At 38.1% G+C, this 17,494-nt stretch overlaps 1 protein-coding gene across 7 annotated transcripts in view; it reads left to right on the top strand.

Annotated features, from left to right (window-relative positions):
- Positions 1-17,494, top strand: part of LOC121864645 (UHRF1-binding protein 1-like) — a 126,636-nt gene that overhangs the window by 22,697 nt on the left and 86,445 nt on the right. For all 7 annotated transcript variants that reach the window (XM_042363763.1, XM_042363760.1, XM_042363764.1 and 4 more), the window contains one exon: positions 8,293-8,500. In XM_042363763.1, the coding sequence (XP_042219697.1) occupies positions 8,293-8,500 (208 nt within the window). The remainder of the gene's footprint in view (positions 1-8,292; positions 8,501-17,494) is intronic.

Here is a 17,494-nt window from a genome sequence, read left to right as displayed (position 1 = left end):
TACATACAAACTAAAAATAAATGCAGTAAAGTACACTTACCTTGAGGTGTGCATGTCGAAGGCTCCTGGTTGATGATGATGATGATGGTAATTAGAATGGGGGTGGAGGAGAAGGTAGAAGAGAAGGCATTGGGGTGGAAGAGAAGTCACCCCATGCTGCCATTTCACCCATAAAATTTTAGTTCACTTGGTGTAATTCAAGATTATTTTCTTTAAATCAACACTGCACTGCATTATATATTGTCAATATGTTAAATATATTTCAAAATGACCAATAATTTGACTGGAAACACAGAAAAAAAGCGTTTATGTTGAAGAGTCTCAAACAAGATGTTCCTTCTTCTGAACTGGTAAATAAACTGACGCCAAACTTGGTGTGTTGAGTTGCTGTTTGGCACGCAAAAAACTAGCATCCTATACTTCAATTATGTTCAATAATTGTTAAAATGACTAAAAAAATTAATATAAAACTTTTAAAATTATTGAATAGTACATTCTTGATATTTACTAAAATGGTAAGGAATTTAAGCCCTAAAACTGATTACTGTATTGGCGGACTAATACTACAGCTGGTGGGCAGCCAAATGCAGGTGAAAACATGTTGGGAAAAATTCGTAAGGAATTCGTTAACAGAGGGTTTGCTCGTTAACCGAAGTGAAGAATCTTATGGAAGGTAATTCGTTAATTGAAATTTCGTTAACCGAGGGATCACTGTAATTAAAACATTTCATTCTGGCAAGGCACCACGTAAATGACCAAATGCGTAAACAAAAACCGCGTAAATCCAGACTATACTGTCATTAGTTAATCAACATATACATAAATACCAACCTTAAAATTAAAGTTGAGGAGCTTAATGTAGACTAAGCTGATACCTGAGGCTCGGGAAGGAATGCTAACGACCGTCGCCAACCCACCCAAGCCTCCAGTCTCTCCCCTCCCCCCTTCCTCCACCACTGCCTCTGCCACCACTAGATCAAAGCCTTCAAAATAAAAGTCCTTGTTTTTACCCCATCATTTGAACCGTGTAATGGCCCTTGTTTCACAAACATAAGACTTATATAAGTGGGTTAATTACATTTGATTTATATACCGTGTCATCCCCTGTAACTTTCCACTGGCTATGAGGTGACATTTTCATTGCACATGATAAGGTGTGCCCATGGGAAGCTGCGTCATACCATGCTGAGTAAAGGCATAAGTAGCCGGCTCTCTGGCCACCTAAAGCGAGCAGTAGTTTGATATCCTTGACTAGAGGAAGACGTTATTTGAGAGCCGCAGTGGATGGCTCCATCTTCCTTCAAGGGGGAACGACGTACCTATTCCATTCTCCTTCGATGGGTCATTACTCAGAGTCTCACTAACTGCTTAATATCGAAAGGACGTTGATTCACGTCTACTGTATTTACATAGACGCTGTCCCTATCTCACCACACTCATAAATAGTGGAACTTACGGTTGATCTACACTCAGGAATTATACAAATACAGCTAGACCCCGACTTACGACCACATGGACTTACGTCCATTGGTACTTACGACCTGCTTTGACCGTACGTCCGTCGGGACATACGACCGCGGCAGTCGTGACCAAAAATATTTTCAAATGACTCGCGCATTTTCTATACCGAAACGTTTCCGTCCGGGGCAAGTGGGTGGCGCGTCTCGGGTCACCTCGTGGATACACTCACTCAGTGGAGCGCTTTGTTTGTGTTTGGCTATCGTATCCTATACTGATCGCGCTGTGAACTTTCGTTATTATCGTATTTAATTGACTTTATAATGACTGGAAAGTGTAAAAGTGAGAGTGCTGGTGGTGTTCCAAAGAAAAGGAGACAGGCAATTACTTTTGAGATGAAAATGAAGATAATAACACAGCATGAGAATGGAAAAACTGTAGCAACAATCTCACGCGACCTAGGTTTCTCACACTCGACTATATCCACTATTCTGAAGGACAAGGAACGTATTTGTGAAGTAGTGAAAGGAACAACACCTATAAAGGGAACTATAATATCAAAGAGAAGACAAGGTCCTATTCATGATATGGAAAAATTATTGGTGATATTGATAGAAGACCAGATACAGAAGCGTGTACCCTTAAGCCTTCTAACCATGCAGGCTAAAGCAAGAAGCCTGTTCCAAAGCCTGAAGGAGCAGGCAGGAGATGAATGGGTGGTTTGATAGATTTAAAAAACGCTACAGTCTACACAATGTTAAGGTGAGTGGAGAGGCAGCTAGTGCCGATGTTGGTGCTGCCGAAGCTTTTAAGGAGGAGTTAGATGATGTGATTGTGGAAGGGAATTATTTGCCTGAGCAAATATTCAATGTGGATGAGACTGGATTATTGTGGAAGCGCATGCCTGTGCGGACATACATCCACAAAGAGGCGAAAACAATGCCTGGATTCAAGGCATTCAAGGACAGAATTACACTAATGTTGAGGGGGAATGTTGCTGGTTTCAAGCTAAAGCCCTTTATGATCAATCATTCAGAGAACCCCAGGGCTTTTAAACATGTCAGCAAGCACACACTGCCGGTGTTTTATCGCAGTAATAAGAGAGCCTGGATGACCCTAGTACTATTTGAGGATTGGTTCATGGCTTGTTTCATTCCATGAGCCAAGGAGTATTGTCAGCAACAACAGATTCCATTCAAGATTTTACTGATTTTGGATAATGCTCTGGGACACCCACCACACCTGGACGACATGCACCCTGATGTTAAGGTAGTGTACATTCCACCTAACACTACCTCTATCATCCAACCCATGGATCAAGGTGCTATTGCTGCCTTTAAAGCGGATTATTTACGCACGACCTTCGCTCGTGCTGTTGCTGCTACTGAAGGTGAGAAAACGCTCAGAGAGTTTTGGAAGGAGTACAACATTTTGTCAAGTATAAAGAACATTAGTGCAGCATGGGATCAGGTTACAAAACATTGCATGAATGGAATATGGAAGAAAATCCTGAAAAGATATGTGCACAGTTTCAAAGGATTTAATGAAAATGAAGTTATTTCGGATATTAGTAACAAGATAGTGGAGTTAGGTAAACAGCTGGAGTTAGAAATTGATACTGAAGATGTTGGACAGTTGGTTGAAAGTGTAGCAGAAGAGCTCAGTAACGAGGATCTTATTGAACTAGATGCACAGAAAATTGCAGAGGAAGAAGAGAGACAAAATGTAGAAGAAGAACCTGCACCCCCAAAAAATTTTCAGTGAAACAAATGGCAGAGGCATTTGCTACAATTAATAAAGCAATGCAAATGTTTGATGGCATGGATCAAAATTATGAGCGTTATGCCAAAGTTGACAGAACGATCCAAGATGCACTTGCTTGCTACAGAGAAATTTAAAATTAAAAGAAAAAGCAAACTGTGCAGTCTAAATTGGACATCTATTTCAAGAAGTACCCCAGTGCTGCCTCTTCACTCCTTCAAGATGATCCAATACCTTCAACCAGCAAGTTTTCACAGCACATAAACCTGTCTGAAGAAAGCGACATTGATGACCCACCCAGCCCTGTCTCCTCTTCTGCTTCTTCCAATTAATATAGTAGTCTCTATGTATCCTGTAAATAGAAAATTATGGGGGCCCTGTGTGCACTCAGCTGACTACATTTAAGGTAAGTGCTCAGTCACACTGTATCCATTTCTCATTATTTATTACTTTTACTGTACTGTACCCATTCCTCATTATTTATTATGTTTAGTGTACTGTATTTCATTGTAGATTTTTTATTATTTTTTTTGAAAAAACAATTTTTGAATTATTTTTTTTTAATTTTTTTAATTTTTTTATATATTTATCTATGTCGGACTTACGACCATGTCGGACTTTCTACCTGGATTTGGGTCCCTAACCCCATCGTAAGTCGGGGTCTAGCTGTAATACTTTTTAATGAAAGAAGAAACTTCAATTGGGTTTCGTTACTAAAGCCTAATATAATAAATATGTGAACCAACCTGGTTAACTTGGAATTAACCAACCGGTTCAACCGACTGGGTGCTCAGACGGTTTTTCACCACCACTATTATCCCCACCAATTACCCCAGGTACTTTTGAGGCCATTAATCCGCACGAGAACACAGCGCCAAGCGAGAGTGAATAAAAAAAAATTACACAAAGGCCAAAGTCAAACAAACAGCGGGAATGTGGATTGACAAGGTCATAATGGCCGCCTAAACAGCTGACTGGTGCTTTGCATTCAGTAAAGACTCGCCAATAATACTCACCAGTAGTTTTAAGAGAGATTTATCTTGCACTTATTATTCTACAATTAGTAGTTGTGATTGCATTTAAATTTAAACTCTCGCCAAAGGTGAGGGTTTAGTCGCCAAAATGGAGTGCAGGGTACTTTGAATTTTGACCGCTAACTTCGAATTTGCCAAACAGAGGGTTTACTGTACTGTATTTGTACCCAAAATGAATTTCAAAGAGGCTGTAATTCTAAACTGCTTTACATAATTCCATCTTAGATATAAAGCCTGTATCTATACATATGTGTGAGACTGAGTGTATTTAAAATTCTGCTTGAATAACTAAGTACCACTGCGCCCCGCGCCCCCACCCCTCCCACACCTGCCAGATGTTACGTGGTGTGAAAAGTTCAGCCACTCATCAATTAGAATTGAAAACTGACATCACCACATCCATACCCCAATTAGAAGGATAATTCATGGTGAGTCTTAGTCAAACTCAGTCACTATGGAGGTAACAATCATCTACAAACTCCTCAAATGAAGGAGCTTGATATTACACCCCAGGGTGCGACAAGCCTAGTCGTAAGATCATGCGGTCAAACACATTGGTATTTGTGTCTCGCAGAACATGCTATGACTTGTGATATGTAGACAATATTGATATGAATTAAGGTCAATGGGGGTTAGCACCCTCCTAATCATAGGTTGTGTAAAAGAATTCAATCTAAATTATTACGAATAAGTGGGTGGTGACATATAGTGGGTGGTGACATATAGTGGGTGGTGACATATAGTGGTTAGTGACTCGTGGTTAGTGCTGGATGGATATACTTTCAGCCCATTCACTATCCCAGTGATGGATTGCAGGGAGAATAGCGGCTGAACGTACGTATTCTCTTTCGGTAGGTCATGCTGGGCTTATATTTAGGCCTAAAAGATCCTAATTAATCAATTATTGATTAATCTCAAAAGAAAGATTTGCAAATAAACATGTGAAATGCTATGTCTTTTATTTTTATCTTTGGATAACTTTTTTTTATAATTTACTGTGGTTTTATTTTAATACTGTATTTGAAACAATTAATAATTTTTTTATTTTTTACTTTCAATACAGTGGTCCCTCGCTTAATGAGCACAATCCGTTCCGGCAGGTTGCTCGTTAACCGAAAATCTTGTTAACCGAAACCATTGTTTCAATGGGTTTTTGGGTAATTGGTTCCAGCTCACCGAAAATTGCCTAAAGTCAACAAAAATTTTAGAAATGGACACTTACCTTGAGGTGTGTATGTAGAAGGCTCCTGGATGATGATGATGTGAATTTGAAGTGGGAGGTGGAGGAGGAGAAGGGAGAAGAGAAGGAAGTGGAGGTGGAGGAGAAGCATTTTACTGCTTCTTGGATTGTGAGTCACCTTCCATGAAAATGTCAGGAACCTCTGGACTGACAGATTCTCCACCATGAACATCCTCTCTCCTTCTTGAAGTGGAAGGCTGAGGGATAGCATCTTGTTCCCTCTGCCTTTTACTGAAGAAAGTGTCAATTGTGGTTTGTGGGGCATCTCTCCTTCTCACCATTAACTTATGTTTAAAGAAGGAGACCACTGAGTTCTCAACATGACACAAAGTTAGTTCAGTTTTTTCCACTTCTGGGTGCTTTGAAGCCAGTTCCCTGAACTTCTCCCAGTAGTAAATCACATCTTTCAACTGTTTAGCTGACATATGGTCATCACTTTCAATTTTCTCCTCACCAATGTCAGCCTCTAACATCTCATCCAGTTGCCTCAAGTCATCAGGAGTAAGTTCCTCCTCATGAGACATCACAAGCTCTTCCCCATCCTCCTCTTCCACTTCAAGGCCCAATGACTGACCAATGGACACAATCTCCTGGTCCAACTCTGTTTCTTCCTCAAATCCCTCAAAATCATAGACTACTGATGGCCACAGTGCTTTCCATGAAGAATTGAGGGATCTAGTGGAGACTTCTTGCCATGATGATACAATAAATTTTACAACTTCCAGGATGTTGAATTGTGTCTTCCAGAACTGTTTCATTGTTAGTTCAGGATCATTGGAAGTTGCCTGATGACACCTCCTAAACATTTTCTTCATGTACAACTTCTTGAAGTTGCTGATCACATTCTGGTCCATTGGCTGTATGATTGATGTAGTGTTTGGAGGCAAAAACAACACTTTCACAAAGTCAAATTGATACTCCAAATTTCTGGCAAGGTCAGGGTCATGACCAGGAGTATTATCCATAAGGAGAAGAGCCTTTAAAGGGAGTTTATTGGTGGTTAGGTAGTTCTTGACAGAAGGGCAAAACACATCAACAGCTCACTCATTAAAGAGCTGTCTTGTAACCCATGCCTTACGGTTGGACTTCCAATAAACTCCAAGCTTTGTTCTTACCACTTTCTGTTGCTTGAACACCCTGGGGTTTTCAGAGTGGTAGACAAGCATAGGCTTCAGTCGGAAATCCCCTGAAGCATTGGCACCAAGCAATAGAGTGAGACGGTCTTTCATGGGTTTATGCCCAGGTAAAGAGGCTTCATCTCTGATGATGAATGTTCTTTTGGGCATCTTTTTCCAGAACAGCCCAGTTTCGTCCACATTGAACACTTGCTGTGGAAGATAATTTTCTTCATCCATCAGTTCTTTAAATTCAACTAAAAACTTTGCTGCCCCTTCCTTATCAGCACTAGCAGCTTCACCATGCCTAACAACACTGAAAATGTCACTTTTTTCTTAAATTTTTCGAACCAGCCTTTGCTGGCCCGAAAATCTTCAAATTCTGTGCCTGATGAGCCAGGTTGATCTGTCTTTAAATGTTCGTAAATCTCCCTGGCTCTTTCACAAATGAATTCAGTAGAAACTGAATCACCTTTCATTTGTTTTTCCCTAATCCAGATGATAAGTAACCTCTCAATTTCTGCAATTAGGGATCTACTTTTAAACACTCTTGTAGATTTGTCTCTTACTTTCACTTCTTTAAATTTGTCTTTCTGTGCAAGAATTGTTGACACAGTTGATGTCGACATGCCATATTCTTTGCATAGCACATTTGTTCTAATGCCCTGTTCATGTTTTTTTATGATTTCCTGCTTGGTTTGGATTGAAATCGCTTTTCTTGTTGGATTCAAACAATGTCAACACGTGTTTTTTAAAGTTAAACTTGTTGTAAATAAAGAATATTTTCTTTAAAATAACACTGCACTGCGCTATATATGTAAAATATATTTCCAAATGACCAATAATTTGCTTGGAAACACAGAAAAAAAGCGTTTACTTCATGAAAATCTCAAGCAAGATGTTACCTCCAGTGAAAACAGAGAGAGACTAACGCTTGTTTGCTGTGTTAAGAGGCTGGATGCCGCGCATTAAACTAGTCACTTTACCTTCAATTATGTTCAATAATTGTTAAAATTACTAAAAAATTTAATATTAGACTTTTAAAATTATTGAATAGTATAAACTTCTTGATATTTACTAAAATAGTAAGGAATTTAAGCCCTAGAACCAATTAATGTATTGGCGGACTCATACTAAAGCTGGTTGACCGCCAAGTGCAAGCCAAAGCTTGTTGAGGTTGGCTCGTAAGAAACTCGTTAACCGAGGGGTTGCTCGTTAACCGAAGTTAAGAATCTTATGGGAGGTATCTCGTTAACCGTGGCGCTCGTTAACTGAGGGACCACTGTACTTGAATACAGGTACTTTATGAATGAGATACTTTTTTATTTCTACTTGAGAACTGTACATTGAATTTGGGATAATTTTACTTCTACTTGAGTTTTATTTTGCCAATGTAACAATACTTTTACTTAAGTAACAAAATCCAGTACTTTTTACAACTCCGTGTACAGATAATCTTTTGAAAAACCACCATAGCTTCTGTGCCTTGTCACTTGTTTGAATTAATTTACCTAAAATCTTACCATTTTTGTGTGATGAGGGAGGGAAGCACGTCTTGCCTCTTGAAAGAATCTAACCAATCTAACCAAGCTATTCTAATCATAATTTAATTTTAGAGACAAGTTTTGTTTTACAGAGTACAGTAGTTGACCAGGTTCTTTACAATTCTCTTTTCTTGTTGCAGTCTCTTCCAGAGTTTCAGGCTCAGCAGGCACAGCAAGTTCGAGGTAGTTCTGGACAGCAACGGGGAGCCAATGTAGGAAGCAGCGGAGGTCGTCCGCTACCGCCCCAGTCCAACATTGCTAAGGCCTTTAACAAGTATGATGTGCCAGAGACTTCCTATCACTTTTATTCGGAGAGGATCGACTTGCATTTCTGTGATGACCCAGGACGTAAGTACAGATGAGACTTTTGACAATACTCTCCTAGGATACACGTGGGATCTGCTCATATTCTCTGCCTTATATACCTCTGCATTCTTCTACGCATGCACAAGATATTATTTTATGTTATTATAAATGGTGTGACAATCTTTCTCTGCCTTGCTATTTTGTTTAATGATAAGTTGTTATCCCTCAGCCAGTGTTGCAGCAGATAAGTCATTGAAGTCCTCCTCTTTGTTTATCTAGCCTTAATTTGCTTCCAACAAATTCTATGCAGACATTATAAGAAAATTGGAAATTTATTGATTTTGTAAGTAAACTAAAAAGAATAAAACAGTTACAGTATGCTGTACAGTATATTATATAACTCATACCTTATAAAGTTGATTGTCTTCCTGAGTAGTGAGAGAAGTTATATACATTTATACTTAAAGATGAAAAGAAAAAACATATATACACCAATAAGTAACTTTCTTTAAAGTTATATCTGGGATGGCTGACTTGCATAAACACTTTGTTTCAGATAAAGTGCATACATTATATTACTCACTCTCACATCTTATACACTGACAAAAGAAAGCCTTAATTTTCCCATAGATGAGATCCACACTTCCTAATTCAACACTTAACTCTTGCATATCATGAAATGTGCTAAAACAAGGAGGCTGCATTCTATATTGCCCCTTCCCAGTTTTTTATAGCTACCAGAAAACAGACCTTGAATCGTCAGTAAAGAATAGTCCTCCCCACATTGTAATCCGTGTCTGTGAATTTTTTTTTTTTTTTCGGGGAAAAGCCCACCCGGGCACAGGTCATCGACCCACAATGGGGCCTAGGGGAAGAAAAATAAAGAGTAAGATTAAATTAAAAATAGAAAAGAAAAAGATTAAATTACATCACGAAGATGCTGGAAAACCAACTTTTTGAAGTGACACAGATTGTATGAGTATGGAAACACAGAAGAAGGCAGAGAATTCCACAATTTGGCTGTGTGAGGAAAGAACGGTGTACTATAATGGGTTATTGTAGCATGACCGACATCCACAGAGAAACGGCGGGCACCGCAGGCAAGACGAGTCATACAAGCCCACGGCCTTGCCGGCGGTACACAGGATGCCAAATCCACCGAACATTGCCCGTTAAAGTACCTGTAAAAGAGAGAGAGAGTGAAGCAACATTGCAGCGAAGAGAAAGGGAAGAAAGATTATCAACCAAAGGAGGAGGGTCAATAAGACGAAATGCCTTTGATTCCACCCTATCTAACAGTTGGAGAGAAAAAGAGCCACCCCAGATATGAGAGCAGTACTCCAAGTTAGGACAAATGAATGCCTTATAAACTTGAAGCAACTGCTCAGGAGTGAAGTAGTTATGGCATCTGTCCAGCATTCCCAGCTTTTGGGAGGCGGCTTTAGCAATGTTGTGGATGTGTGGCTTCCATGACTTATGAGAGGAAATGGTGAGACCTAGCATATCTATTTTAGAATTTAGCATAATGATTGCGTCCTGAAATGTGATTGGTGGGAGATCATCTAATTTGGAAAGTGTAATTGGTAAATTCTGAGTTTTATTATGATTGAATTTAAACAAGTTTCTACCTCCCCATTTGGAGATGCTTCACAGATCTGCATTGATAGAAGTAATGATATCAGCTCTAGAAACAGATCTAGTTTGAGAATTAGGGGGAAGGGGAAAATGTGAAGAAATAGAATCATCAGCATAAGAATGGATAGAATTATTCGTAGTGTGAAGTAATATTTTGACCAAGTCTCAGGTTGCTGATCTGAATTTCTGCCTCATTTACACACAATTGCAGGGTTTCAATTGTTTCTCTTACTTTGACAAAACAACATACATAGTTCGTTTCTCACTTTTGATATATTTTTTAATTTTTTTTATTTATTTATGGTCTATTATTATTATTATTATTATTATTATTATTATTATTATTATTATTATTATTATTATTATTATTATTATTATTATTATATTTTCACCCCCAGGCCCTGATGTGGGTCATTGACCTGTGCCCTGGTGGGCTAATCCCGTTAAAAAAAAAAAAATCTTTGCTAAAAAAGAGGAAGAGAGTAGTTGAAAGAACAGAACCCTGTGGGACACCACTATTGCTAGAGAAAGAGCGAGAGATCGATCTCTCGACAACAGCTGCCATGTATCGGTTCTCAAGGAAGCTAGAAATTAGAGAACAAAGTGGGGGAGTGAAACCATAAGAGGGAAGTTTAGAAAGCAAGGACTTGTGCCATATCCTGTCAATTACTTTGGAGATGTTGAGGGCCATGATAAAAGTTTCCCCATAATCCCTAAGAGAGGGTGACCAAAGATGGGTGCATTAGGAGAGCAAATCACAAATAGATCTCACCTGGCAAAAGCCATACTGGTGTTCTGACAAAGGAGAGAAGCATTCAAGATGACAGAAAATGGGCATTTAAGATAGTTTTGAAAATCTTAGAGAAGGATGAAGTTAGGGCAATGGGGAGATAGTTAGAAGGATTGGAATGGTCACCCTTCTTCGGGATGGGTTGAACCAAGGCATGCTTCCAAGAAGAAGGAAAAGTTTGTGTTTTGAGGCAAGCAAGCACAGGGGGCGAGAATTTCAGCACACTCCCTCAGAACACGAGGGGGTATTCTTTCTGGTCCATGCACCTTGCTCACATCCAACCTGAATAACACACCAGCAACCCTACGAGTGGAGATTATAGGAAAGTGCATAGGTTCAGTAGGAGGAGCAGGAGTAAGTGGACATAAACCTGTCTCAAAAATATGACTGGAGAATATGGCTTGGGAAACTACCGGTAGATCAGAAATATGCCCGAATGTGGAGCCTCATATTAATTTATTTTTAAAATGGAAATCTGTTCTTGTATACAGTATGGACCCTAGTGCCGGATTTAGACCTGTGGAGGCCCATGGGCAGCCACTTTGTGGAGGCCCCCCTCATTATAACTACCCAAGAGGGTGGGGTGGCGAGTGAAGCGAGCCTAAACATCTGGGAGTTCCGGGGGTCGCTGTAAGCCCCCCCGGGAAAATTTTGAAATTTGAACACTTCTTTGGAGAATTTTGAAGCCATATGCAGTTATATTGAGGAAATTAGAACATTGAGAAATTTTTAATTAACTGTATATTTATTGATACAGTAGTGTACAAATTCCCAACACACACACAAACGTGAGACATGACTGGACTCATTCATGTGGTTTCAAGTCGACCAGCCCTGATATAGCTACTACCGCACACGCTTCTTGCTGAACATAGTTTTACGTGATGGAATAGATAACATGAATTTTAAAGAATGAAAATAAAAATAATCCAAATGAATAAACAAATAAATAAGATATTGTAATACAGTTTGTGGAGGCCCCCAGATTGTGGAGTCCCCTGGGCAGCTGCCCACTTTGCCCACTCCTGAATCCGGCCCTGATGGACCTTTTTGTTTATTATCCTAAATCATCTAACAAAGTGTATTTTATTTTGCTCCTCTTTGTTTTGAGTTACCTGAACATCAGACATTATTTTCCTTATTCAATACTAATCTGTCTATTTATCTCTTTAACAGCCACACTCTGAATGTAAATACAGTACAGTAATAGTATTGGATCAGTCATATTTTATTAGTACTATATCATGAGGATGAGTTAAATACAGGTATGTATTATTAGCAAGAAACAATACAACCAGAGTCATTTTGTAGGAGTTCTTGAAAAATAAATGTGTTGTCCTGCTGTAGGTTGTGAAAAATTTTAATGATGATCACACGTGACGTAGGCTTGTGCATGCGTGGAGAAGAATTTCAGTAGGAAAAGTATTTGGCAAAGTAACGGTGATAATGAGCAAGTGGTGTGGGTTTTAGATAAGAAATATAGTAGTCATGAAACACATAAGAAAACTTAGGTGATTCTCATTTAGTTTCACCAATAATATCTCTTGTTTGAGTTCATGCATCTTTGTTGTGTTTCCTGCAGTTTCATTAATACTGTATCTTTCATTTATATTTAAAATTTATTTAGGCTTTACATCTGACTGAACTTTTAGTGATTTTCTAAAAACATTGCAAAAATTTTCCTTTGAACATGCTCCTTGAATTTTGAAGGAGGTAAGAAAATATTTATAGGCTTGAGATTGTAGAAGAGATGATCCCTGCATGAAGAGTCCCATTGATGACGACATTCAGGCTTGTATTCTCCGCAGTTATTGTGGCCTTAGCCTCTTAGTACACCATACTTTACTGCTTGTTACACCTGTACTTAATGTTCATGTGTCTGTCACTTACAGAACTTCAGCATTGAAACCAATCTTTTTTTGAACTTAGAACAGTACTTGTTGATATGAAAGGACATTAGGAATAAGACTGTGTTGAACAAAGTCATTTTAACTTATAACAGTGAATCTTTTATTTATAACAAATGAAACAGTCACTGTGATTTGGGTAGAACATAAACTCGGAACCTTATCTACACATAGAATGACAGAAACATTCACTCCAGTATACATATTACTGTACTGTAGTAGATTAATGGAATAGATATTGTATATTGTATGTTCCATAGCTGACAAAGTACAGTAAATTAATGTAATATACTGTATTTTGCCAATAAATACGTACTGTACTTACCTTTTACTACTTGGTTAAAGAATAGTTTAATTTGCTTAATTTGGGGAGGATCAAGAAATAGCATATAGTATAGTACTATGGGTATTATAAAAGTAAGTGGTGTAAGGCTTCTTATTTTTCATGTACCGTAATGGGAAACAGTAAATGGGGATTTCACCATTGTGAGAGCATGGGAAGGCTATGGACCATAGATCACTTAGGAAAGTCAAGGAGTAAAATTGTGAGAGATGTACACATTCCACCACTGTATAATGACAGCAGTGTGAGGAAGAAATGTCTTGCGAAATGGAAAAACAGAATTTTGCTGTAGATTAGGTGGACCCTAAAGAGTATCCTCTGACACATTAACACACACCTCTACCTGTTGCAGTACAGTGAACCCTCAAAGATCCGGACTAAAAGGGGGGACCACCTGTTCGGAAAAGTCGATTGTCTGAATCTTTTGGCAAATGTACTAAATCTATAAAAGCAATAAATAATGATATAAAAAACACCACAAATACAGTACATAATATCTTGACCACTGGGGTTAGTTTACAGACTTTTTCCTGTGAAAAAGGCCTAATTTGAGTAATATATTACTGTACAGGTACTCACTTTGTACTCAAATGTGCTGGACTAAAATTTTTATCTATTGTGCAAATTACAGTAGAACCTTGATAAATTGGACTAATTGGGGCAGACCCTACTCCGGAAAATGCAAATACAGTCATGCGCTGGTTAACGTCCTAGATACGTTTGGAAACGAAACGTGACGTTAACCGAAATGGACGTTGTCCGATCATCACAAATTTTTTATTTATACTTACGTGTATGTGGAGTACTATATACGTACATATACACTTTTTCTCTTAAATCACTAATGTAATGTGATACAGGTGATTAATTTTTATCTCTTGTGCAAAATACATGATGTTTATATTAAAATTATTCACTGTTTTACAAGGATTCCAGCAACGCCAGCAGATGGGGGAGAGAGAGGGTGCGAGGGGGCATGGGGGGAGGGGAGGCAGTACGTTTGACAGTTGGCACAGGCCCAAGTCTAACGTGTGTATATTTATCAGTTCTTAGGTGACTAAGCTTCTCTCTTATAAAAAGCCAGTGAAATGACCTGGGTGAATATAAATTACATAGCTGGGATTCTTGTAACATACTGATTAATTTGAATATAAACATGCTATAATTTGCACTAGACAAAACAATTTTAGTACCATAATCAAATTAGTACATGTGCACTCCAGCTTTGCACTAAGAAATCTATGTAAATCTACCCAAAAATACAGTTGAAAAACTTTTTTATAAAATGTACTACAGTACTGTACACTAATGTACAACAATTTTTATCTCTTGAGCAAAATATATGACATTTATATTCAAATTATTGGCTGTCTTGCAAGGATTCCAGCAATGCAAATTAAAATTGCCTAACTTTAGTCTGAGATATTATATAAGATAAAAACTGTAAGCCTAAAAGCCTGGATGGGGGGGGGGGACTGCCGGCTCCGCCACCCAGCTAGGGGTTGGGTGGGGGGGTTGAGGTAATAAGTTTGAGGCGAAGGTCTCTGTGTGTTTATTTAACAGTCCTACTAAGCTTCTCTCATTTTAAAATGTCAGTGATATGACCTAGGAAAATATAATTAAAATAGCTGGGATTCTTGTAAGATACTGATTTATTTGAATATAAACATGTTGTAATTCGCACTAGACATAACAATTTTAGTACCGTAATCAAATTAGTACATGTACACTCCAGCTTTGCACTAAGATCATTTATTTCTTTTACGTTTCTTTTAGTATGGTGTGTGCATGTAAATGGGTGAAAATAAATGAAGAAATTTGTGTAAATCTACCCAAAAATACAGTTGAAAAACTTTTTGTAAATTGTACATTGTACACTAATGTACTACATTTTTTATATCTTGAGCAAAATATATGATCCTTATATTCAAATTAATCTCTGTCTTGCAAGGATTTCAGCAATGCAAATTATATTATCGTAACTTTAGTCTGAGATATTATATAAAATAAACATAAAGAAATCACCAATCTTTTATCTTGAACACGAGGGGGGGGGAGAGGGGGCGGGAGGTGGGGTGATAGAATGTCTGGCATTTGTTTGTTTATTTATTTATTTGAGATAAGATTTGACAGTTGGCGCTGAAGGCCTGCCTGGTGTTTATTTATCATTACTTAAGAGTGACTAAGCTCTTCTCATAATTTTCCACTCAAACGACCTGGGTGAATATAACTTATATTGGAGGGATTCTTGTAAGATAGTAATTTATTTGAATGTTTTTTTTTTTCAATTTAAATTTTAATTGTTTATTCCTTGATAGAGGAAGCGGGATCCTAGTGCTGTCACTTGGTACCCCTGTACCGTAACACCAGAAGCAACTGGCTAGTGTCACAAGTATATACAGTCATCCCTTGGTTATCTCGCCTAATTGGGACCCCACCGATAACGAAAGTACAGAACCAATGGGATTTATTCTAATTGGTTCCAGGCACCCAAGACCCAACCCCAAGTTCCCATTTTACGACCATTTATACCCACTAAATATATATATAATGTTATGGTAAATATCATAAACACACATAGGCATGGCTAGGTTTATTACAAAGTGACGAAAAGGGTACTCTTAATACTGTAGTCCACAAAACATGTAGCTATGCTTTTTTTATTTGGTCCCCTGTCATATGAGTCCGTTTTCTCTCACATCAGGACGCCTGAGTCCTCCGTTTTCTCTCTTAATCTTAGAGTGCACCAGAAACTTTACTATTTTTAGTAATGCCACAGATTTTGAAATTGCGACTCCAATTGCAACTTGCAATTGTTGAGGCAACTAGATATGTCTGATTACAGCAAATGTGTTATTGTCAATTTGTAGGTGGAAGATTTTATCCTCAATAGATGTAGGTTAACATTTCACCTGTAGGCAAATGCTTAGAAAAGCCTAAGTAAGGAAGCATATTCCTTTATCACATAATATCTGACCAGTATGGGGAGGATCATCGTGTCTCCGTCAGGGGGTCGTGGAGTGGTGGTCCAGCAGGCGTCACGCTTTTTGGAGGGGGGGTTACGGACGTATATGCGATCGGACGTTGTTCGGTTGGACGTTAACCGCGCATGACTGCAGTACAGTACTGTATAAGTGGAGATAACAATGCTTATCTGAGCTGTTTAAAGAAAATCAGTTATTACTGCACTTCAACAACTAAGGTCTTTAAGTGTATAACAAGGTTATTAAAAGAATATTACATCAACGATAATAAAAATGTGAAACAGAACTCTCTGGGTTGAAAATCAGACATATAAGTCACCAGACTTATATGTCTGATCTTCAACAACTCTGTTGTCACCAAGATGATCGTTATTTACTGTAAAGTGTTATATGGAAGTAACCACAGAATTTGTCTTATGAATAAAGAGAAAACTGCATAGTGTACAGTGCTGTAAAGATAAAAATAAGCGGAGGAGTATATTGTATGTAAAAGACGAATGTTTATCTGGGAGCAGCTGGCAGAGGGTAGGCGGGTAGCATGGGTGGGTGGCCCCCTCCCCCTATCTCCCACAGGATTTCTTTGACACTTTTTATGCAATTCCACCACAATTCTCATATAATTTAGGATCATTTGGTGCCAGGTTGATAAAATATTATCCTAAAGGAATCAGCTTTCCTGAAAAAAGAATCCTACACTGACCACCATGAGTCATTTCATGCTCATTTGTTTACAAAGAGCAAACAGCTGATTGGCTTACCACACTGTCTGTTTTCAACACTTAATAAATTAGTTCAGTACAGTTGTGTATTATCATCACTTAATAAATATTATTGTAGTGTATTTATCACCACTTAATAAATACTATTGCAGTGTCTTTATTATCACTTAATAAGTAATACTGTAGTGTAAAGTATTTTGCATCTGCATATACCCTGGTTTATTCATTAATCATTTGTCTCAGTCTACAAGTAGCCAAACTGAGTCATCATATAACACTCAAAGGTAGTAAATGAAATTTTTAAGAAGGTATCTTCATATCAATTACTATACAGTGTGTTATAGTGACCCCTATTGTAAGCTGGTAGTTTGCTGAATGCTCTCACATGAACACATCTTGAGTAAAAAAAAAACCCTTCTAATACAGCTTTTCCTTTTATTTTCAAGTCATATTACAAATTACGTACAGTTTTGTACTTTTTTATCTATTACTGAAGATGTTATATTAATCATGATGAACCATAAACCATAAGAGGCCAATCATAGGAGAATATAATACTGAATCAATAAGTAAATAAACCTGACGAATGCAGCAACACCTGATCAGCCTCAACCTGCATACATACTCAAGTGTCTTAGTTCTCAGTAGGCCTGTAGCA

This window comes from Homarus americanus, unplaced genomic scaffold (assembly GCF_018991925.1).
Source record: "Homarus americanus isolate GMGI-L3 unplaced genomic scaffold, GMGI_Hamer_2.0 scaffold57965, whole genome shotgun sequence".
Taxonomy (NCBI): Eukaryota; Metazoa; Arthropoda; class Malacostraca; order Decapoda; family Nephropidae; genus Homarus; species Homarus americanus.
This window is presented reverse-complemented; position numbering and strand designations above follow the sequence as displayed.